General features: G+C 43.4%; 1 protein-coding gene and 1 long non-coding RNA gene across 7 annotated transcripts in view; one reads left to right on the top strand and one right to left on the bottom strand.

Moving 5' to 3' along the window:
* Window positions 1-16,796, top strand: part of EDAR (ectodysplasin A receptor) — a 35,720-nt gene extending 18,924 nt beyond the window's left edge. The window contains exons 8-11 of the mRNA XM_078056679.1: window positions 84-156; window positions 3,059-3,215; window positions 4,278-4,338; window positions 14,083-16,796. Coding sequence (XP_077912805.1) covers window positions 84-156; window positions 3,059-3,215; window positions 4,278-4,338; window positions 14,083-14,405 — 614 coding nt within the window. The 3' untranslated portion in view covers window positions 14,406-16,796. The remainder of the gene's footprint in view (window positions 1-83; window positions 157-3,058; window positions 3,216-4,277; window positions 4,339-14,082) is intronic.
* LOC118531151 (uncharacterized) overlaps window positions 1-23,331 on the bottom strand; it is a 31,573-nt gene that overhangs the window by 2,991 nt on the left and 5,251 nt on the right. For 2 of the 6 annotated variants that reach the window (XR_013441879.1, XR_013441875.1), the window contains exons 2-4: window positions 4,724-4,840; window positions 3,925-4,243; window positions 78-3,294 (exon numbers count right to left, since the gene is read on the bottom strand). This is a non-coding gene — a long non-coding RNA (uncharacterized LOC118531151). The remainder of the gene's footprint in view (window positions 1-77; window positions 3,295-3,924; window positions 4,244-4,723; window positions 4,841-23,331) is intronic. The other 4 variants (XR_013441877.1, XR_013441876.1, XR_013441880.1 and 1 more) reach the window with 4 other exon arrangements.

Below are 23,331 nucleotides of genomic sequence, written 5' to 3' on the forward strand. Positions count from 1 at the left end.
GGAAGCAGGGAAGGATGAGTTCAGAACCAGGGACTGACTACAGCTCCCTTCCCCTCACCCTCATTCTTCCCATTTACCTGCAGACAGTGTGGTGATTTTCTCTGAGAAGGACGAATTCGAGAAGCTGACCACAGCTCCAGCAAAGACTGCCAAGAGGTAAGTCAAGCCAAAGCAGCCACTCGTCGTGGGGTGGAGCAGCCCCCAGCCCCAGGTGAGGTCAGGGGTCCTCTTGGGGTCCTGAGCAGAAAGGGGAGTGCCAGATGGGGAGCATCCCGAGAAGCCTGGCCACTGGCCTGGAGGCTCCAGAGGGAGCAGAACCCCGGGACAAGCAAGGCAGGAGAGTACCAGGCCTCAGCCTCACCTCTGACCTGCAGCAGGGGCCAGGCAGTGTGAGGGGCAGGTGGTTAACACCTTGCTCCAGGGCCAGCTGCCCGCCCCCGCCCCCCGCCTTCCTCTTCAACATGCACCTTCTGTGCGCAGACCCGAGGCTTGTGAGTGTCCCCTTCTTCTTCAGCAGCAACCCATGGCCAACAGCAACACTGGTGTCACTAGCGCTAAAACCAGAACTGGTTTCCCGATACGCTGGACAGCGCTGGTGATGATGATGGCTAAGGAACATTCGGTGCTAGGTCTGTGAGTGCCCCACGCACAAGGTGCTAATATTACCCCTGATCGTGGAAAGCCGAGGTTTGGAAGCTGTCACGTGCCTGAGGTGACACATCCAGGAGTAACAGGCGTCTGGCCCCACAGCCCGCATTGTGCAGGCTCCAGACCAACCACTAACACTTGTGAAGTAAGACTTCTTAAAGAAGAATTTTGACATGTGAGATTTTTACCATATTTAGCACACATTAGGATGTAGAATCAGCCCTGGCTTTAATATCTAGGGCAGACGGAAGTAAACTTTTCCTTTGCCCCCTCACACGGTCATTTGGACTGGTCCTGCTTAGGTTCCACAAATCCACCCCATGGTGTCAGTCCCCTGTCTGGCCTCTACCCCGTTGGCCATTCCAGGACCCCATTGTGCCCACGTCATAGGTGGGACACAGAGGCCATGGGGGGCCCCAAACTAATTATAGGAAGGGCAGAGGGGCACTGTCTCCTGGCCTGCAACCTTCCCAAGGTGGGTGAACTCTTGCAAAGCCTTTCATTTGTAGGAATGATCATGACTCCAGACGTTTGTGTAGAGCTTTGGCATTAATCAAGCACTTCCAAAGGTGTTACCTCATTTAGAAAACTCCAGCATCTCTCAAGACGCCTGTTGCAAGGGCAGGAAGCAGACTTAAATCATGAAATCTGTACATGCTGGGAAAGAAAAGAAAGAGTGGGGGTCCCCCTGGGCAGTCCCTTAGGTGGCGGTCATTTCCTGTGAGTGCCTCTGTTCCCGCTGACCCCCCATGTCAGAGCCCTGGGCTGGGCCGGGCTGCGGGGGCTGGCCCTGCAGTGTGCCTCCCTGCGGACGAGTTTCTCCTCCACCCTCCCGTCTGTGCAGCCCTGTCTTGTGGCAGCCTTCTGTTCCTCCAGGCTTTGCTCTTTCTCAAAAGTAGGGGATAGGGGTACTCAAAGGGCAGGGATGTGTCCTATGACTTAAAAATAATACTTGTTTCATATGCAAATATCAAATAAAAATGAAAACCAAGGGGCACCTGGGTGGCTCAGTTGTTAAGCGTCTGCCTTCGGCTCAGGTCATGATCCCAGGGTCCCGGGATCGAGCCCCGCATCGGGCTCCCTGCTCCGCGGGAAGCCTGCTTCTCCCTCTCCCACTCCCCGTGCTTGTGTTCCCTCTCTCGCTGTGTCTCTCTCTGTCAAATAAATAAATAAAATTAAAAAAAAAAAAAGAAAAAAAAGAAAACCGGACAATCGTGCTATAAAAGACAAGGCACAGAGCTCCTGTCCCCTCTGTCTGCTCCTAGGCCTTAGGAAAAGGACCTGGGGCCATCAGTGGTCTCTGGGGACAACCGTGCTTTTGTTCCTAGTCTGCTGGGGGTGGGGGGAGACAGCGGCAGGCCAGCCAACTCCGAGCAAGGCCCTGAACCTACTGGGCCTCACCTTCATCTGGCCTCTAGGGTTGCGTTTGAGTGTGGGCTTCATTACTGTAACCCAGTGGCTAGAAAAGAATAATTCTTTGTAAGTCGTCAGCCAGACCACAGGAAGCGAACAGGATGCCTAAAAAAAGAATGTTGTTTTTCAGCTATTTGGAATGATTGAGAGTTTAAGCTCCAACCCACATGTGCCTAGGGCTGTGGACGGTGAGCAGTGGTGGAATGTGGGCCCACCTGGCTTCCAGGGGGAGCTCCTGAAGCCCCTCTTGCAGCTTGCTGTGACCCCACCTACAATGCACACATTTCAGCCAGGTCACCCCCTAGTCAAGACGGGGGCTCCCCAGGCAGGCTCATTCAGCTCTGTTTGGGGTTGTTCCAGAGAACTTGCACAGATTCAGTGCCGGCCACATAAACCTGTTTGCATTTAGAACAAGGCTGAACTTGGAGCTGGCCTGCATTAAAAATAAGAAGCTGAGGGGCGCCTGGGTGGCTCAGTCGTTAAGGATCAGGTCCGCCTTCGGATCAGGTCATGGTCCCAGGGTCCTGGTGGGATCGAGCCCTGCATCGGGCTCTTGGCTCAGCGGGAAGCCTGCTTCTCCCTCTCCCACTCCCCCTGCTTGTGTTCCCTCTCTCGCTGTGTCTCTGTCAAATAAATAAATAGAATCTTAAAAAAAAAAAATAGGAAGCTGGGACATATTCAAGAAAGCTTAACTGAGCCGGGTCAGGGGAACAGACGAGTAGATGTTGTCCCCCTCCCTGATGAACCCCAGCCACGTGGGGCTCGAGAGACACCTTGTGAGTCCTCTCACGGGACACCTGCAGGCCCCCCTGCATCCGGGTCACTCATTGGGAGGAGTAGCAAGTGCGGCATGTCTCTCTCACCTCATGCCCAGGAGCTGCTCAGTAAAAGCTTGGGGAACAAGTCCCTGCATTCCCATCGATCGATCCATCAATCATCTTCCCACTGGGAAAATGTGTCAGGGCCACTGCTAACAAACACCCTCCTGTTCCCACAGCGAGAACGACGCATCATCGGAGAACGAGCAGCTGCTGAGCCGGAGCATGGACAGTGACGAGGAGCCTGCCACCGACAAGCAGGGCTCCCCAGAGCTGTGCCTCTTGTCGCTGGTTCACCTGGCCCGGGAGAAGTCGGCGGCCACCAAGTCAGCCGGGGTGAGGCCCTGGCGCTGCTCCTCGCACGTTTGTTGGAGCCCCGGGAGGCGGAGACGGGAGGCGGGACCACCACGGGACCCTAGATAGAGGGGCAGGCTTAACACAAGATAGCAAAAAAATAGGAAACTTATCTCTGTATTATCTAGCTTTATAGAAGAAAATGAAAGATAGTAAGCCAAGAGAAAAGTTAAAATTGCTTGGAATACCGTAAGACAAAAAAACCTTTGTAAATATATTGGCATGTGTCCAAGCAGACCAAAAAATATATATACACACACACACAGTGTACACACTCACACATACATACACACACCCATAGTGTACACACACACATACACAATATGCCCCAGTTTTGCATGTAAAATTGCCCAGAGGGCTTGTCACCCAAAGCAGGCCAGCTGGGAACGGGCCGTGGCAGGGCAGGATGCGCGGGCAAAAGAGCACAGCGCTGCTCAGGCTGCCTGAGCACGTAGCGCATGGTTCACTGGCAGCCTGACCCAAGCGTAGGTCAGCGTGTTGCTAGGTAACATTGCTAATGAGGAAAACATCCCCGCTTGGGAAGCCGGATCTGGCTTAGGTCTGGACAGGGATGACAGGCTCTGGGCTGCCCTGAGTTCAGGGACATCTGTGATGGTACCCATCACTTGCAGGGACCCTGGAAGCCCATGCAGTTGTTCTGAGGGGTATTGGCTCCCGTGGGGCGTGGTACCTTTCAGCCAGGATCCCGCATGGGCCTCATGTGTGCTCTGGGAGAAGAGTCTGTGGATGGCTGCCGACACAGCCACAGCATCCCAGGCGCCCTCTGGCCAGCTGGGATCCCTGCCACTCACCCTCCCACACGGACCGATGCCAGGTGTCTTGTGAGCCTGAATGTCCAATGGAGCCGAAGAGTAGCCCCACCTCTGTGCACACTGAAGGGGTCGAATTTCCTGATGAGATGGTCACGTGAGGGCGTCAGTCAGGGGAGAGTAGCTGCCAACGCTGGGATGGAGAACTTGCGTTTTTGTGGGCTACCACTTCCTCTTGTTCTGAAAATTAACATTCTCTTCACTTTTCCCATAGATTCAAAGCCGAAGGAAAAAGATATTGGATGTGTATGCCAATGTGTGTGGAGTCGTTGAAGGTAAGCATGGACACGCTGTTTGGGGACACGTACCCCAGATTTCCCCAACCGTCAACATGGAGGAGGTGGCTCTGGCAGGAGTCCCGAGGCCCCGTGGGGGCCGAGAAAGGCCGCCCACCCAGCTGGTCATGTTCCTCATCCCAGCGGCTGGCGAACCCCTCAGGTGTGGAGAGACGTGGAATCTGGCGCCAAACTATTTAAGGCCCTTTCCCTGGCACTCCCCAAGGCCCTTTCCCTCACAGGACAAGGAGATGACACCCAGCCAGCCCCGGGGCAGGGCCTCCCTGGGGGACCGTGGAGTCAGTAGAGAACAGTAGTGGAAGGAGCCAGTGTCGCCCAGTGTCCCCCAGATGCTGTCTCCGCACTGGCGTTTTCAGTCACTTACCTGGTCATTAGGTGGCCTTGCCCTTTCCTTGTGTCCTGGTCCCCCTCCTCAAAGATGCTTCCCGAGCAAGCAGAGTCAGGCTGTCTCACAACTACCCTCTGGGTACGGGCAGCAGGACTAGGAATAAAAGCATTTCAACCTGAAACCAGAATCCACAGTCCCCATTTCTTCCAAATCTAGGCTCTAAATTACCTTTGTATCCACCCAGGGGACAAAACCCCTCATCACTGAGGTTAGGGAATGTTCCCCAGCTAATTGGGCCACTCGGCCCTGGTCTCACTGGCGTCCCTCCTTGGACTTCTGGGTCTGCCCCAGGCAGCAGTTGTGGAGCCCGGGGGCCTCTCATTTCTCCTCAGAGGTGGAGCCCAGCACACCGAGCCCGGGGCAGGCTTGCTGGCTGAGCGCTCCTTTGGCCAGAAATAACTTCCAGGGGCCAAGAACTCGACCTGGCTGCCTGTTGAAATGCAGCATCTCTCCATAAGTACACATGCCCCATGTCTGATAAGCCTGGCATGGCTGCCCCGTGGAAGATGGTCTGAGATTTGCATTCCATCACCCTGGAAAGCTCTTCTCTGTTCCAAAATATGTCTTGGCTTTTAGAGCCCATACTCCTGGGACAGTGGTTTTCAAATTAATTTCAGGAACCCCAGAGGAAAGAGGAGCTTCTCCAGTGAGACTGGGAGGGTGAAGAGTGTGAGCCCCATGTGCTTGGTCACCCTCTCACAGCCTGGGGTGCTTAGTGTGCTTATCAACCCTTGGGGACAGTCACATCTCCAAGGCGGAGAACCTCAGACCAGCAGTGCCCAGCCCTGGGGGAACAGTATATACTCACCCAGAGTTTTCCACTGTCTCCCTTCTGCCCAGCCACCCCCTCAAAGGCCCCAAGATCCTGATGTAATTTGGCTGGGGTGTCTCTGGCATCAATTTCTTTTGTCTGTTTTTAATCAACCTTGTAATTCTGAGATCACTGCAGATTCACATGCAGTGGTAGGACACTATACAGAGAGTTCCTGTGGACCCTTTACTCAGTGTCCCCCAATGAGACCATCTTGCTGAATCAATCTGAAAGTCACAATCAGGACATTAATACCTGAAGACAGAGCCCATTTCCTTCACCACAAGGATCCCTCTGTATACCCTTTTATAGCCTCACCCACTTCCCCACCCCCACCTCTCCTTAGTCTCTGGCAACCACTAATCGTTCTTCATTTCTACAGTGGCTACAAATGAAGCCACTATAAAGAGCCACTCTGGGATAAATGCCAGAAGATCTACAGGTTGAAATGCTTTTATTCCTAGTCCTGCTGCCCGTACCCAGAGGGTAGCTGTGAGACAGCCTGACTCTGCTTGCTCGGGAAGCATCTTTGAGGAGGGGGACCAGGACACAAGGAAAGGGCAAGGCCACCTAATGACCGAGTAATCTTCTACATTTCTACATTCTCCTTAGTCTCTGGCAACCACTAATCGTTCTTCATTTCTACAATCATTCTTAATGTCCACGAAATGTCATTTCGTGGACATTAAGTGGACTCATGTACCGTGTAACCTTTTGCCAAAGGCCCGTTTCCTCCACATAATTCTCCAGAGATTCATGCAAGTTGTTGTGTGTATTGTAGATTTTTCCTCATACCCCTGAGTACCTGCCCACATTGTGGACGAATCACAACTCGTCCGAGCATTCATCCATTTAAGAACATCTTGGTTGTTTCCAGGGGCTATTTATGAATAAAGCCACTATAAAGAGCCATGAAAAGGTTTTATGTGAACATAAGTCATAATTTCTCTGGGATAAATGCCCAGGAGTACAGTTGTTGGGTTGTATGGTAGTTGCATGTTTAGTGTTTTAAAAAACTGCCGGGGCACCTGGGTGGCCCAGTTGGTTGAGCGTCCGACTCTTGTTTTTGGCTCAGGTCGTGATCTCAGGGTCATGGGGTCAAGCCCTGCACTGGGCTCCGAGCTTGGCACAGCACAGAGTCTGCTTGGGATTCTCTCTCCCTCTCCCTCTGCCTCTCCCACTCGTGCTCTCTCTCTCTCTCTAAAAGAAATAAATAAATCTTTAAAAAAAAAAAAAAAAAAACCTGCCAAACTGTTTCCCAAAGTGCCTGTACCATGTCCATCCCCGCCGGCAATGTGTGAGTGGTCTTGTTTCTCTACTTCCTCGCCAGCATTTGCTAGTGTTGCTGTTTTTTATTTTAGTCACTCTGATAGTTATGTTTTCATATCTCATGGTGGTTTTAATTCGCATTTCCCTAATGTAGCATCTTTTTTTTTATTATGTTATGTTAATCACCATACATCATTACTTTTTGATGTAGTGTTCCATGATTCATTGTTTGCCTATAACACCCAATGCTCCATGCAGTATGTGCCCTCTTTTCATGAGCTCATTGCCATCTGTATGTCCTCTTCAGGAAAATGTTTCTCTGTCTTTTGCCCATTTTCCAACTGGATTGTGGGGGGTTTTGCTGTTGAGTTTTGAATACGAGTCCTTTGATGGGTATGTGGTTTGTAAATATTTTCTCCACTGTGTAGGTTGTCTTTCCATTCTCTTAATAGGGTCTTTCACAGAGAGGTGAAATTTTGATGAGTCAAATTTATCGTTTTACTTTTATAGATTTTGTTTTTGGTATCAAGGCTAAGATCTCTTTGCCTAGCCCTAGAACACAAAGATTTTCTCCTGTGACTGTTTTCTAAAAAGTTTTATCATTTTGTTTTGCATTTGAGTCCATGATCAGTTGGAGTTAATTTTTATAAAAGATGTGAGACTTCAGTTGAGGGTTTTTGTTGTTGGTGGTTTTTGGGGGGTTTTTTTGGTTTTTTGTTTTTTTGGGTTTTTTACCTATAGATGTCCAGTAGTCCCAGCACCATTTGTTGGGAAAAGCTATCTTTTGTCCATTGAATTGCTTTTGCACCTTTGTCAAAACTCAGCTTGGGCATATTTGTATGGGTCTGTTTTTTGGGTTCTCTGCTCTGTTGCACTGATCTTTGTGTCAGCTTTTCTGCCAGTACCACATAGCATACAACAAGTCCTGAAATCAGAAAGACTGTTTGCTCCCACTTTCTTCTTTTTGTTCTAAATTGTTCTAGCCAATGTTAGTTCCTTTGCCCTTCCATATAAATCTTAGAATAATTGTCCCTATATCTACAAGATATCTTGCTGGGGATTTTTGTAGGAATTACATCAAACCTGTGTACCAAAGTTTAGGGAGATTTGACATCTTTACTATGTTGAGTTTTCTAATCCATGAAAATGGTATGTCTCTTCATTCATTTCGATTTTCTTCAACTTTTCTCATCAGCATTATGTAGGTTTTAGAATATAAGTCTTATACATATTTTGCTAGATTTATATCTAAGAACTTCATTTATTTTTGAATGATTGTGACATTTTATCTTAATTTCAGTGTCTACATATTAATTGCTAGTATATGGAAATACAATTGATTTTTGTATGTTTATCTTGTATCCTGTGACTTTGCTGAACTCACAAAGTCTCAAGAGTTTTCTTATAGATTCCTTGAAATTTTCTACATGGATAATCACATCTGCAGATGGGGACACTTTTATTTCTTCCTTCCCAATCTGTATGCCTTTTCTTGCCTTATTGCACTGGCTATAACTTCCAGCATTATATTGAATAAAAGTAGTAAGAACAGACATCCTTGCCTTGTTCCTGATCTTAAAGGGAAAGCATGTTTTTCACCATTAAGTGTAATGTTGGTTCTAGGGGTTTTGTAAATGATTTACATTAGTTTTGTAGATAGATTACCTTGATTTTTGAATATTGAACCAGTCTCACAACCTTGGAATGAAGTCCATTTGTCATGGTATATAATTCATTTTATATATTGTTGAATTCTATTTATTAATATTTTGTTAAGGATTTTTTTATCTGTATTTTTTTTTTTTTTTTTTTAAGATTTTATTTATTTATTTGAGAGAGAGAGAATGAGAGACAGAGAGCATGAGAGGGAGGAGGGTCAGAGGGAGAAGCAGACTCCCTGCCGAGCAGGGAGCCCGATGCGGGACTCGATCCAGGGACTCCAGGATCATGACCTGAGCCGAAGGCAGTCGCTTAACCAACTGAGCCACCCAGGCGCCCTTTATCTGTATTAATGAGGGATATTGGTGTGTAGTTTCTCTTTTTTGTACTGTCTTGGTCTGGTTTTGGCATCAGGCTAATACTGGCTTCACAGAATAAATTGGGGAGTATTTCCTCCTTTTCTATTTTCCAGAAGAGATTATGTAGAATTGGTGTTAATTCTTCTTTGTATGTTTGGTAGAGTTCCCCAATGAAACTGTGTAGCCTGGAGATTTCTTTTGGGAGGGCTTTTTAAATTACAAATTACATTTCTTTAATCACGTAAGGCTATTCAAAAGATCTATTTCATATTGAGTGAGTTGTATTCATGCTTTTTGAGGATTAGTCCCATTTCATCTAAGCTGTCAAATTTATGTGTGTAGAGTTGCTTGTAGATTCCTTTTTTAAAAAAAATTTTTAAAGACTTTATTTATTTGAGAGAGTGAGTGAGAGAGAGAGAGAGAGTACATGAGCAGGGGCAGAGGGAGAGGAAGAGGGAGAAGCGGGCTCCTCGCTGAGCAGGGAGCCTGACGTGGGGCTCGATCCCAGGACTCTGGGATCATGACCTGAGCCGAAGGTAGGTGCTTAACTGACTGAGCCACCCAGGTGCCCCCCCCTTTTTTTTAATGTCTGCAGGGTCTATAATGATATCCCCTTCTTCATTGCTTAATATTGGTATTTTGTGTCTTCTTTCTTCATTTTTTCTTTATCAATCTTATATTTGTCCATTTTATTGATCTTTTCAAAGAACCAGCTCTTTTCATGTTTCTCTCTATTGTTTTTCCTTTTTCACTTTTATTGATGACTGCTCTTTACTCTATCCTTCCTCCTGTTATTTTGATTTTATTTTGCTATCTTTTCCTGGATGCTTGAGATGGGAGCTTAGATTTTCCTTCTTTTGTAATGTATGTATTTGTGATATAAATATCTCTCTCAGTATTGCTTTAGCTGTGTCCTACAAACTTTGATATGTTGTATTTTTATTTTCCTTCATTTTTAAAACTTCCTTTGAGATTTCTTCTTTGACCCATGGATTATTTGGCAGTGTGTTGTTTAATCCTCATACCATACCAAATGCATTAACAGTGGTGCAAGACAGAGGCCTGCTGAATAGTGGGGCCCCCAGAATGCAGTGAAAGGCCAGCACTATGGAGTTATTCCCAGTGCCAGTGGCTTTCCTCATTGCAGGAGGCAGGACACAGAGCAGGAAGTGACTGCTGGTCGCTCTTCCCTGCGTGGGAAGCACCAACCACCATTGGTTCTGGAACCTTCCAGAAAGAAGAGGACCCACACATATTTTCTCCCTCCACCCTCATATACAATTTTCTTCTAAAGGAATGTCAAGGGATCAGGCAGGAATCTAATAAAGGTCTCTGAAAACAATGTCTCTCCATTTGAAAAGTAAACTATGTCTTTAAATGCATTAACTCCATGGAGAAATAAATGTAATAAATCAAATTTAATCCCTGCCCTCACCAAAAAAGAGTGTGTTGTTTAGTTGTTTTGTTTTTTTGTTTTTTTTTAGATTTTTTTAATTTATCTGACAGAGACACAGCGAGAGAGAGAACACAAGCAGGGGGAGTGGGAGAGGGAGAAGCAGGCTTTCCACTGAGCAGGGAGCCCGATGCGGGGCTCGATCCCAGGACCCTGGGATCATGACCTGAGCCAAAGGCAGACGCTTAACGACTGAGCCACCCAGGCGCCCCTGTTGTTTAGTTTTCAAGTGTGTGAAGATTTTCCTATTATCGTTGTTTTTGATTTATAGTTTAATTCCATTGTGGTAGGCAAATACACTCTGTATACAGTTTCAATTCTTCTCATTCTTTTGTTGAGATTTAAGGCCTACATTTGAAGAGAATGTGTATTCTGTTATTGTTGAGTGGAGTATTCTATAAATGTTGATTGGATTTTGTTGGTTGATGGTGATATTGAGTTCTATATTCTTGCTGATTTCCTACCAATTGTTCTATCAGTTACTGAGGGAAAGTTGTTGAAGTCTCCAACTGTAATTGTGACTTTGTCTATTTCTCCTTTCAGTTCTTCAGTTTTTGCTTCACATATTTTAGAGCTCTGTTGTTTGATGCATATAGATTTAGGATTGCTATGTCTTCACAGTGGATTGACCCTTTTATCATTATATAATGTTCCTCAGTCTCTGGCAATTTCCTTTATTCTGAAGTCTACTCTGTCTGATGTAATAGCCACTTCTGCTTTCCTTTTATTAGTGTTTACATGGTATATCTTTTTCCATTCTTGTACTTTCAACCTGCCTTTATCATTATATTGGATATTAGCTTCTTGTAGATAGCATATAATTGGGCCATTTTTAGTCCATTCCTTCAAGCTCTGTTTTTTAATTGATACTTAAATCATTTACATTTAATGTAGCTATTGATATGTTAGCATTTAAGATTGCTATTTTATTTTTTGTTTATTCTTTTTTGTCTCTGTTTTTCATTTTCTCTGTTTTCTTTTTCCTGCTTTCCTTTGGGTCACTTGAACATATTTTAGAAATCCATTTTGATGTTTTTTTTGAGTGATGTATTTTATGTGTTCTGAGTACATAGCTTTTTCCATAGCTATTTTAGTAGTTTCTTCATCTCTCAACCTCTCTCTCAGTAAATATATACAGCTCATCATAGTCCACTGAGATCATCCTTTTACTAGTTTGAATGAAGTATAAAAAACTTCCCTTTATGTCCTTTCTGTTTATAGTTGTCTTAAATATTTCCTCTACATATATTTAGAACCACATCAGTTGCTTCAACTAGCAAACATAATTCAGAAAACCTAAAAGGAGAAGGAAAGCTATGATGTTTACCAATATTTTTGCTTACTACGCTCTTTTCTGATGTTCCAAGATTCCTTCTTTATCCTTTCCTTTCTGTTTAGAGACTTCTTTTAGTCATTCTTTTAAGGTAGTTCTGTTAGTGACATATTCTTAGTTTTCCTTCATCCTGAGAATGCCTTGATTTCCCCTTCATTCCCGAAGGGTATTTTCACTGGGTGTGGGACACTGTGTTGACAATTATTTCCTTTCTGTAGTTGAAAATATTGTGCCATGTCCCTTTGGTCTCCAGGTTTCTGACGAAAAATCCACTGCTGTTCTAATTGCTTTTCTGAGGTAGGTAAGGTGTTGATTTTCTCTTGCTGCTTTCAAGACTTGTCTTTAGTTTTCAAGAATTTATGATGTGTTTTGATGTGAATTTCTTTGGGTGTATTCTGTTTGGAGTTTTCTCAGCTTCTTAAATCTGTAGGCTTATGTCTCTTTCAAGTTTGGGCAATTTTCAGCCATTATTTCCTTTTCCATCCATACTCTCTCTCTCCTTTCCTGGCCTCCATGACACAAATGTGAGATCTTTTGTTTTAGCCTCACAGGTCCTTGGGACTCTGTTTTTCAGTTTATTTTATATCTGTTGTTCAGATAAATAATTTCAATTCTATTATCCAGTTAACTAATTCTTTCCTCTATATTCTGCATTGAGTATATCTACTCAGCTTTTTATCTCAATTATTGTCTTTCTGCAGTTCTAACATTGCCACTTGGTTCTTTTTTATATTTTCTATCTTTTGCGAAATCTTTCTATTTTTTCATTTGTTTCAAGCATGTGTGTAATTATTTGTTGAAGCATTTTTATCATGGCTTTTTAAAAATACTTATCAGGGGCACCTGGGTGGCTCAGATGGTTAAGTGTCTGCCTTCGGCTCAGGTCATGATCCCAGAGTCCTGGGATCAAGTCCTGCATCGGGCTCCCTGCTCCTTGGGAGCCTGCTTCTCCCTCTGCCTCTCTCTCTCTCTATCTCTGTCTCTCATGAATAAATAAATAAAATCTTTTTAAAAAAAGAAATAAAAGTAAAGAATAAAAAAAAATAAAAATACTTATCAGATCTGTTATCTTTGGTCTTGTCTTTTTTCATTCATTTGAGATCTTCCTAGCCATCAACAGAGGATTTGGCTGACTTGCCTCACATTCTTTCCCCTTTTTGGAAATATTTTCAAAAATAAAATTAAGAACATTTGAGATCTGCTTAGTTCTTGGTATGCTGAGTGGGTTTCTATTGAAACTGGAAGGTTTATGTCATATTATGAGACTCTGGATCTTATTTAAACCTTCTGTTGTAGCTGGTTTCCTCTGATACCTCTGTGGAGATAGATGTCTAGCTTCCCATTCACCCTTCATTGACACCCAAGTAGGGGCTTCTTTTTGTTGCTGGCAGGGGGGTGGGGTGGGAATCTGTTTCTCTTTTTGTTCTCCACTGATACCACTGGAGTGCAGGCTCTCAATTTGACCTTCCCTGACAACTGGTGCAGTGTTACAGCCTACTGAGGGTGGACATCAGGCTCCCATTCAGCCTTTGCTGGCCTTAGTGGGGGCGGAGCCAGAGTTTTCTCTGTGGTGTTTGGCTGTAACAAAGCAGTTGTCTAAATGTTTTCTTCTTGCTGAGCTTCTCTTTTCCTAGTGCTTTAGCTAGAGAGACCAGGTCTCTGTTGGGGCTATTTTTGTTTGTTATTCGTGTTTCTGGGTTGCTGGACTCTTCAGCTCCATGCCTGGGATAATGAGGCAGGAGGAAACCAAGGAACTCAGCACCGTATCATTGCTCAACTCCCAAGATCCCTACAGTCTGTCTTTTCTCTCCACAGGTCTCCTTATGTTTGCTTTGTACATAGCATCCAGGGTTTTTAGCTGTACTTACCAGGAAGAATAGGGAAAAGCATATTTACTCCATCATCCAAAAGTGAAAATGCATCAATTTTTTTTTTTTTCAAATGCTCCCAGGTGAGTCTAATGTACAGGGAAGGCTGAGAACCATCAGGTGGCAGTGACTTGGCTCAGATAGCACCAACTTCAGGCTGTCTTTGAAAGCACCTTTCATAAAGGTGATTGCTATCCCCATAAAGGGATGTGATACTGTTCCTTTGACTCCCTCCTCAGCCCAGTTCCAGGGGAAGCACGGTCACCCAACTAAGGGTAGCCCATACTCAAGACTTCAGTGACTGCTGACAGTGGTCTTGAGGGGATTACTCTAACAGCCAGTGTGGCAGCTATTTTCCCAGGAGGAGAGGGGCTATTATTAGGGTTAGTGTACTTATGCTTCTCACGTGGCTGGCAAAGTCCTGGGTGTAGTTCACCTCAAGCTATGCATTTATCTTGTGTGGTTTTCTGCATCTGTGTTTTATTTTACAATTAAAAAAAAGGTTTTAAAAATAATTTTTAATGGTGCTGAGCTTCTGTTACCTGCCATTCACAGTGTCTGACGTGGCCCTTCGTCTCTGCAGGTCTCAGCCCCACAGAGCTGCCATTTGACTGTCTTGAGAAGACGAGCCGAATGCTCAGCTCCACGTACAACTCCGAGAAGGCCGTTGTGAAAACATGGCGCCACCTTGCCGAGAGCTTTGGACTGAAGAGGGATGAGATTGGGGGCATGACAGATGGCATGCAGCTCTTTGACCGCATCAGCACGGCAGGCTATAGCATCCCAGAGCTGCTCACAAAACTGGTGCAGATCGAGCGGCTAGATGCCGTGGAGTCCTTGTGTGCGGACATTCTGGAGTGGGCCGGGCTTGTGCCCCCTGCCTCCCAGCCACCTATGACAGCCTGAGGAGGCTGCCTGTGGGCTGTCCTCCCTGGGAGGCACCAAGGATCTAACAAGGGCTCTGGAGCTGTGAGTGCTGCCAACAGACTGCCAAGAATCGAGGCTTTTTCTCCTGTCACCAGGCTTTGCCTTAGGTTGTTCCCAGGAACAAGAGGAAATGAGGCCCAACTTCCAATCTAATCAAAGATAAAAGATTAAAGCTGGGATACTCCCAGCTCCCCACCTGTACCTCATCAGGCAGGATGAATATTTATTCATGAATTCATTCAAGGGATGTTGTTGGGTGCTCAGATGAACCAAACAACGTGAGGATGACAGAGGTGAAGAATCTGGTCCCTGTCTTTAAGGAGTTTACAACCTAGGGAGAGAGAGAAGACGTGTTTACAAACCACCTTGCTAGAGGACATCAAAGAGTCTGGGTGAGGGGATGGTAAGACAACGTAATAGAAGTTCTGAGGGAGGAGATGGCTCCCCATGGGTGATGAAGGAAGGCAGCCCCATGAAGAAAGCAACTTGAAAGCCTGGTGACATGGCTACAAAAGGCAGACGTCCCACTCCATGTAGTGTCAGGGCCGGTACTTGTCTATGGATATCCTGGGTGGCTTCATTGGGATACCTTTGCCTGTTCTTGAAGCCATCTGTATTCCTACAGCCCTTTCAGTCACTAATGGAAGAGTTAACTCTATGGCCTGCCTTCTGTCCTGACATAGAAGATGTGTGTTTGTCTGGTTGAGTAGACCTGTGTCTAGTCAGCGGCCGGTTTCACCTACTGCATGAATCCCAGGCCTGCCACCTGGTGGTTTTGTATTACACATGAATTGCTTTCCACTCTCATCCTTAGTCAGGTTTGACCCTTTTGTGGGCAGCAATGCTCAAGAACACAATCCATTTAAATGATGGGTCAGTCTGTTTTTGCTTCAAACAGAAATGAGTGGTCCGCTCTATGTATAAAGAGAAATGGTGACTTCCTAAGAGTTCAGCCATGCATAACTGTAGGTTTTGAGCATCCGAGACTTGTGGATGAGCCTTGTGGCATGAGAGCTTCTGAACCAGTCAAGGAACGTGGGGTCTCACAGCACAGGGAGGGCCTGGGCTTAGAATCCAGGGACCTGGTTCTAGTTGTGCCAACGTGGGCCATTTTCTTCTCCCTCCCAGGCTTCAGTTTCTCTTCTGCAAAGGAGAGGTTAGCCTGTGGCTCTGTAATCAGGGTAAGTAAAGTTCAGGTGGGCAATAGGAAAGTAGGGCTGCAGGAAATGCCAGGCCTTTGAGGTACACATCCAAGTGAACACTGTGAGTCATCAAGTTAAATGAGACATGCTTCTAAGCAGAAAAATTCAGAGTAACTGCAGTTGTTTGACACACGTTTAGAGATAAAGTAATAAACTGGCATTGTTCTTGGCAAATTCTCTTACTACACCTGCAGTTGCCAAGAGCGTGGGAACCAGGGTAGTGATCATACCAGGGGGTTAATTTAGAGTTCACTGCTGAGCTTCCTAATGACAGATCTGACTATGGGTTATTACTAAATTAAAACCAGTCTCTGACTTACAAAGCTATGTTTTTAAAATTATAAGTCACATGACTGAGCAAATGCTTTGGGGGGAGGAAATCAGTCATATGTTTAGAGCCAACAAGCAATTTCCCACCAATGAATGTAGAACATACTGTGATAGGATCATAATTAGGTCCTGAATATTTAATATCATCATTTGCTGTGTCTGTTTGCTGCTGTTTTTCAGAACCTATTTGGTATATCCTGCAAGCTAAATACTCCATGGCAAAATTTAATTCTCCTTTTAATTCCTCTTTGAAATCCTACGGTGCCCCTTTCTCCTGCTTTGTGATAATGATGATGAGAGTCTCCCCCTGAATTGGCTGCAAATGTCACATCTGATGAGCATGCCATTCCAGGGAGACAGCCTGCAGTTTCTCAAGAACAACATTTTCAGTGAAGGAGCAGCGGTGGCTGTTCCCAGGCCCGGAGCTTTGCCTCACTTCATGGGGTCGGAGGTCCAGCCAGCATCACAACCATGTTTCAGTGACCCTCAACTCTCAACTTTTAGGGAGCTAGTCCTTATGGAGCTAAACATTCTTTTGTCATTTACTTATTTGGAAACAAATCCAAGAACAGTTTATTTTGATGGACTTTAGCCTACATTATGGAATTCAAATCAATGAGACCATAATGATTATCACTGACCCTCTGGGATTTCTACCCTGCCATTTTGTACGGAGACAGTCATTATTTTGCTATACTTAAAAACATTTAGGGAGCACCCGAAGCTAAGAGCTATGGGCCCTAGCCAGTGAAGTCTTAAATGTCAATAGTTTTGTCTAATTTTGTATATATAACTTATTATATTTTACAATTTCAATAAACTAATAAAAAGATCTACAGACTGCTCCAATGTGAGTTCTTTCTGGGGGTGGAGGGAGGGAGGAGGTGGGTGAGTGGAGAAGCCTCTGATTACTCTGTGCCCATGTAGACTGCCGTGAGACTGCAAGATTGTGACCAGCCTAAATGAATGAATGGCCTACATTTTTATGGCCTGGGCCATGTGCTTGACAGAAGCAAACATTACACTGAGATTGTATAAAAAAATACCTGGAGCCTTGCTTTCCAAGTTGCTGTCACTATATCACTTAGCTACTGCTGTGTAATCCCAAAATACCCAAAATTCAGTGGCTTAAAGCAACAATATATTATTACAGTTCAGAGGTCAGTAAGGATCTCAGCTGACCTGAGTTGGGCTCAGTTGGATATGGCTCATCTGGGGCCTCTGTCTGTTAGGATACTCTCATTGGGGTTGCTCTGTTCCATTGTCCCCCATCCTTGGCCTCAGACCATCATCTAGGCTAGGCATGCCTCCAACATGGCAATGACAGAGGAGCAATAATGAGCAGACACACAAAGTTTCGTCAGGCCTACACCCAGAACTGGCACATCATCACTTCTAGCTCATTCTTTTGGCCAAAGCAAATCATATGGCCAACCCAGAATCAAAGGTAGGAAAATAGACCCCACCCTAACTCTATGAAGAATAAAGTCAAATCACAAAAGGTAAAATATTAGGGCAGACAATGCAAATGTCCACAGGTATGTTTGTTTCCTATGGCTGCAGTAACAAATCACCACAAACCTAGTGGTTTAAAGCAACAGAATTTATGGTCTTACAGTTCTGGAGGTCAGAAGGCCTAAAGTCAAAGTTTGAATGGAGTTGTGTTCCTTATGGAGATTATAGAAGAAAATCTGTTTTCTTGCCTGTTCTAACTTCTAGCGTCTGTCCGTATTCCTTGGCTCATGGATCCCTTCCATCTTCCAGGCCAGCAATCCTGTTTCTCCAACCTCTGCTTCCCTTGTCCATGTCCTTCCCTGACACCCTCCTGCTTCCCTCTCTTTTCCCTTGTGATCACATGGGGCCCACCCAGGTAATCCAGAATCATCTCTCCATCTCAAGATCCTTAATCACCTCCGCAAAGTCCTTTTGCCATGTAAGGTCACATAGTCACAAATTGTAAAGGTTAGAGGGTAAATGTTTTTGAGGAGCCATTGGTCTGCCCACCACAATAAGTATGTAAGTGACTGTGCACTACGACAATGTAACATCCTCAGAGGAAGTGTTCTGTCAAAGCATACTTTCAGAGGGGGCTGTTTGGTGGTGTGAATACATGTAAACTAAGCAGTGACTGCCTTCCTGCTGGGAACTATGAAGAAAGGATGGACAGCTGGGCTGCAGGTGCTCACCAGCCAGGACTTCGGTGGACCACCTGCCCCCCAACCCTGACTGGGACACACGAGTTTTGCTCTCCTCCACCTCCAGTCTCAATGGTCCAGGGGGATGTGGCAGAGTCTCATGAGAACCCAGTTAGGATTAGAGGGTATCTCTTTATTCAGGGCTCTGCTTACACTTTTCTTCCCCAAATATTGCTAGTGAATCATTCACTTTGGCAACAAGAATGACTTTTAGAAGCTTAAGTGAGTTGTTGGCTTTGTGTGGAACATTTGCTGTTCCACTCAATTCATTTGGGGCCCTTCACAGACATCTTGCATTTTTTAGTAAAAAGCTAAAATCCTGGTACTCCTTCCTATGTGTTGGAATGCTTTATGAACCAGGAAAATCTGGAAACAGCACAAACACTGTTTGCATTAAAAAAACATTTTTGAGGGTCAGCTACACATTCTGCTGCAAAGAGACCTCATGAGAAGTTCAAGTTTTGTAGGTATTTCATTTTTTAAAAACTTGTAGAGATATAACCAGAGGGTGAAAATTGAGAGAAGGCTTAAAACCATTTTTCTGAGAATAACCTGAGTCTGGCTTGTTACTCAAACTAAAAGTTACATAGTAACTCCAATGAAACAGATTATTCATGTTCTGTTCTTCCTCGTTTTCTTAATGCTGATCACCATCACTCATACAGGGTAACAACTTCACTGAGGGTAAAACGTTCCTATTCACTCATAATCACCTGTGTGGGACTCTTTTAAAGGCAGTTTTGAGTCCTTTCTCTATGCTTCAGTTTTCTCATCTGTAAATAGGGATTTACAGTATTATGTTGTTTTTAGAATTGTGGGAATCACATAATAAAGTACTCCATCTGGCACATGAAAATGTTCAGTAAGTGTTAGCTATCATTACATTATTATTTAATCTTGAAGGGCATAGAAACTAGTAAACTCACTGCAAAGAACTTTCCAAATGGAATTCAGGTACGAAAGATGATCATGATTACAAAATGATTAGTACAAGGGAAAATGTCAGTGCAGGAGAGAAGAGGCAGTCAGTGTAACCAGAGAAGATACTGGCACACAGATTTCTGCTATCTGTGGTGGTGATGTGAAGGGACCCCCAAGAGCAAGCACCAGTGACCCCACACCTGGAGGAGGACTATGTCTCCAGGCCCTGGAGCCCCTCCACCTTGATTAATAGCATGTGACAGGAAGAGGGGTGGAAGGGGCCTCTTCTAATTCAGAGGTTGGATTTTTTTTTTTTAATTTCCCTTCAATTTATTTAAACTAAAAAAACAAAGAGACAAAAACAGTTGATTCACCCATTCCTCCCACCCCCACTCCCACCCTCAACTCTTGGAGTTGGGTTGGGGTTTTTATAGATTACACATAAAAAATGAGATCATACAGTACACTTGTACAATGCTTTGGCTATTCAAGGTCTTTTGTGGTTTCATACAAAGTTTAGACTTTTTGTTCTATTTCTCTGAAAAATACCATTGTAATACTGATAGGGATTGCATTGAATCTGTAGATTGCTTAAGGTAGTATGGACATTTTAATAATATTAATTCTTTTAATCTCTGAGTACAGAATATCTTTACATTTATTTGTGTCTTCTTCAATCTCTTTCATTAATGTCTTGTATTTTTCAATATGCAAGTCTTTCACTTCCTTTGTTAAATTTATTCCTGGGTATTCAACCTATATTAACTATATGAAAAACCCACAGCTAATATCATCCTAATGGGGAAAAACTAAGAGCTTTTCCACCACAGTCAGGAACAAGACAGGGACGTCCACTCTCACCACTGTTATTTTACATAGTACTGGAAGTCCTAGCCACAGCAATTAGACTACAAAAAGAAATGAAATGCATCCAAATCCGCAAGGAAGAAGTCAAACTTTCACTATTTGCAGATGACATGATACTCCATATAGAAAACATGAAGGACTCCATCAAAAAGCTGCTAGAACTGATACACAAAATCAGTAAAGTCCCAGGATACAGGGGCGCCTGGCTGGCTCAGCTGGACTCTTGATCTCAGGGTCATGAGTTTGAGCCCCACACTGGGTGTAGAGATTACTTAAATAAATAACAATCTCTTAAAAAGTTGCTGGATACAAGATCAACATACAGAAATCTGTTGCATTTCTATACACCAATAATGAAGCAACAGAAAGAGAAATCAAGGAATCAATCCCCTTTACAATTGCATCAAAAACCATAAGATACCTAGGAATAACAAAAGAGGTAAAAGATCTGTACTCTGAAAACTATAGAATGCTTATGAAAGAAATTGAAGATGACAAAAAAAAAATGAAAAAACATTCTATGCTCATGCTTTGGAAGAATAAATATTGTTAAAATATCTATACTACCCAAAGCAATCTACATATTTAATGCAATCTCTATCAAAATACCACCAACATTTTTCACAGAGCTAGAACAAACAATCCTAAAATTTGTATGGAACCACAAAAGACCCCAAACAGCCAAAGCAATCTTGAAAAAGCAAAGCAAAACTGGGAGGCACCTGGGTGGCATAGTCAGTTGAGTGTCTGACTCTTAGTTTTGGCTTAGGTCGTGATCTTGGGGTTGTTAGATCAAGCCCCATGTTGGGCTACTTGCTCAGCACAGAATCTGCTTGGGATTCTCTCTCCATCTCCTTCTTCCCCTTCCCCCCACCGTTCTCTCTCCCTCTCCCTAAAATAAAGAAATAAATCGAAAGAAAGAAAGAAAGAAAGAAAGAAAGAAAGAAAGAAAGAAAGAAAGAAAGAAAGAAAGGAAGGAAGGAAGGAAGGAAGGAAGGAAGGAAGGAAGGAAGGAAGGAAGAAAGAAAGAAAGAAAGAAAGAAAGAAAGAAAGAAAGAAAGGCTGAAGCATCACAATTCTGGACTTCAAGTTATATTACAAAGCTATAGTAACCAAAACAGTATGGTACTGGCACAAAAATAGACATGTATCAATAGAACAGAACAGAAAACCCAGAAATGAACCCACAACTATATGGTCAATTGATCTTCAACAAAGCAGGAAAGAATTTCCAATGGGAAAAAGATAGTCTCTTCAACAAATGGTGTTGGGAAAACTGGACAGCAACATGCGGAAGAATGAAACTGGACCACTTTCTTACACTATACACAGAAATAAAATCAAAATGGATGAAAGACCTAAATGTGAGACAGGAAGCCATTAAAATTCTAGAGAACACAGGCAGTAACTTATTTGACATTGGCTGTAGCAACTTCTTTCTAGATATGTCTCCTGAGGCAAGGGAAACAAAAGTAAACATAAACTATTGGGACTATATCAAAATAAAAAGCTTCTGCACAGTGAAGGAAACAATCAACAAAACTAAAAGGCAACCTTCAGAATGGAAGAATATATTTGCAAATGACCTATCAGATAAAGGGCTAGTATCCAAAATCTATAAAGAACTTATCAAACTCAACACCCAGAAAAATATAATCCAATTAAAAATGGGCAGAAGACATGAATAGACATTTTCCCAAAGAAGATACACAGATGGCTAACAGACACATGAAAAGATGCTCAACATCATTCATCATCAGGGAAATACAAATCAAAACCATGATGAGATACCTCACACCTATCAGAATGGCTAAAATCAACAACACAAGAAACAACAGGTGTTGGCAAGGATATGGAGAAAGGGTACCCTCTTACACTGTTGGTGGAATGCAAACTGGTACAGTCACTCTGGAAAACAGTATGGAGGTTCCTCAAAAAGTTAAAAATAGAAATACCATACAACCCAGCAATTGCACTACTAGATATTTACCCCAAAAATACAAATACTAACTTGAAGGGATACATGCACCTTGATGTTTATAGCAGCGTTATCTACAATAGCCAGATAATGGAAAGAATCCAAATGTCCATCAACTGATGAATAGGTAAGGAAGATGTGGTATATACATACAATGGAATACTACTCAACCATCAAAACAATGAAACCTTGCCATTTGCAAAGATGTGGATGGAACTAGAGAGTATTATGCTAAGCAAAATGAGTCAGTCAGAGAAAGACAAATACCATATGATTTCACTCATATGAGGAATTTAAGAAACAAAAGAGTAAATGGGGAAAAGAAGAGAGAGAGAAGCAAACCAGGAAACAGACTCTTGACTATAGAGAACAAACTGATGGTTACCATAGGGGAGGGGGGTGGGGAGATGGGTTAAATAGATGAGAATTAAGGAGTGCACTTGTGATGAACACTGGGTGTTGTATGGAAGTGTTGAATCACTATATTGTATACCTGAAACTAATGTTACACTATATGTTAACTAACAGGAATTTAAATAAAAACTTTAAAAAAGTTTATTCCTAGGTATTTTATTCTTTTTGGTATAATTGTAAAAGAGATTGTTTTCTTAATTTCTCTTTCTGCTACTTCATTATTAGTGTAAAGGAATGCAATAGATTTTTGTGTATTGATTTTTGTATCCTACAACTTCACTGATTTTATTAGTTCTAACAGTTTTTTAATGGAGTCTTAAGGGTTTTCTGTATATAGTATCATGTCATCCGCAAATAGTGACAGTTTTGTTTCTTTTCCAGTTTGGATGCCCTTTATTTATTTTTTATCAAATTTCTCTGGCTAGGACTTCCAATACTATGCTGAATAAAAGTAGTAAGAATGGACATCTTTGTCTTGTTTCTGATTTTAGAGGAAAAACTTTCAGCTTTTCACTATTGAGTATGAGGTTAGCTGTGGCCTGTCATATATGGCCTTTATTATGTTGAGGTACATTCCTGCCTATACCCACTTTCTATCACAAATGGATGCTGAATTTTGTCAACTGGTTTTTCTATATCTGTTGAGATGATCATATGATTTTTACCCTTAATTGTGTCAATGTGGTATATTACATTGACTGATATGCTGATGTTGAACCATCCTTATATCCCTGGAATAAATCCTTGATTTATTTACAAGGATTACAAATCCTTGATCAATTTACACTTGATCATGGTGTAAGATCCTTTTAATGTATTGTTAAAATTCAGTTTGCTAATATTTTGTTGAAGATTTTTTTCATCTATGCTCATTAGGGATATTGACCTATAATTTTGTTTGTAGTATCCTTGTCTGGTCTTGGTATTAGGGTTGGCCTAATGCTGGCCTCATAAAATGTGTTTGGAAGAGTTTCCCCCTCTTGCATTTTTTTTGAAGA

Source organism: Halichoerus grypus, chromosome 10, assembly GCF_964656455.1.
Source record: "Halichoerus grypus chromosome 10, mHalGry1.hap1.1, whole genome shotgun sequence".
NCBI classification, from domain to species: domain Eukaryota; kingdom Metazoa; phylum Chordata; class Mammalia; order Carnivora; family Phocidae; genus Halichoerus; species Halichoerus grypus.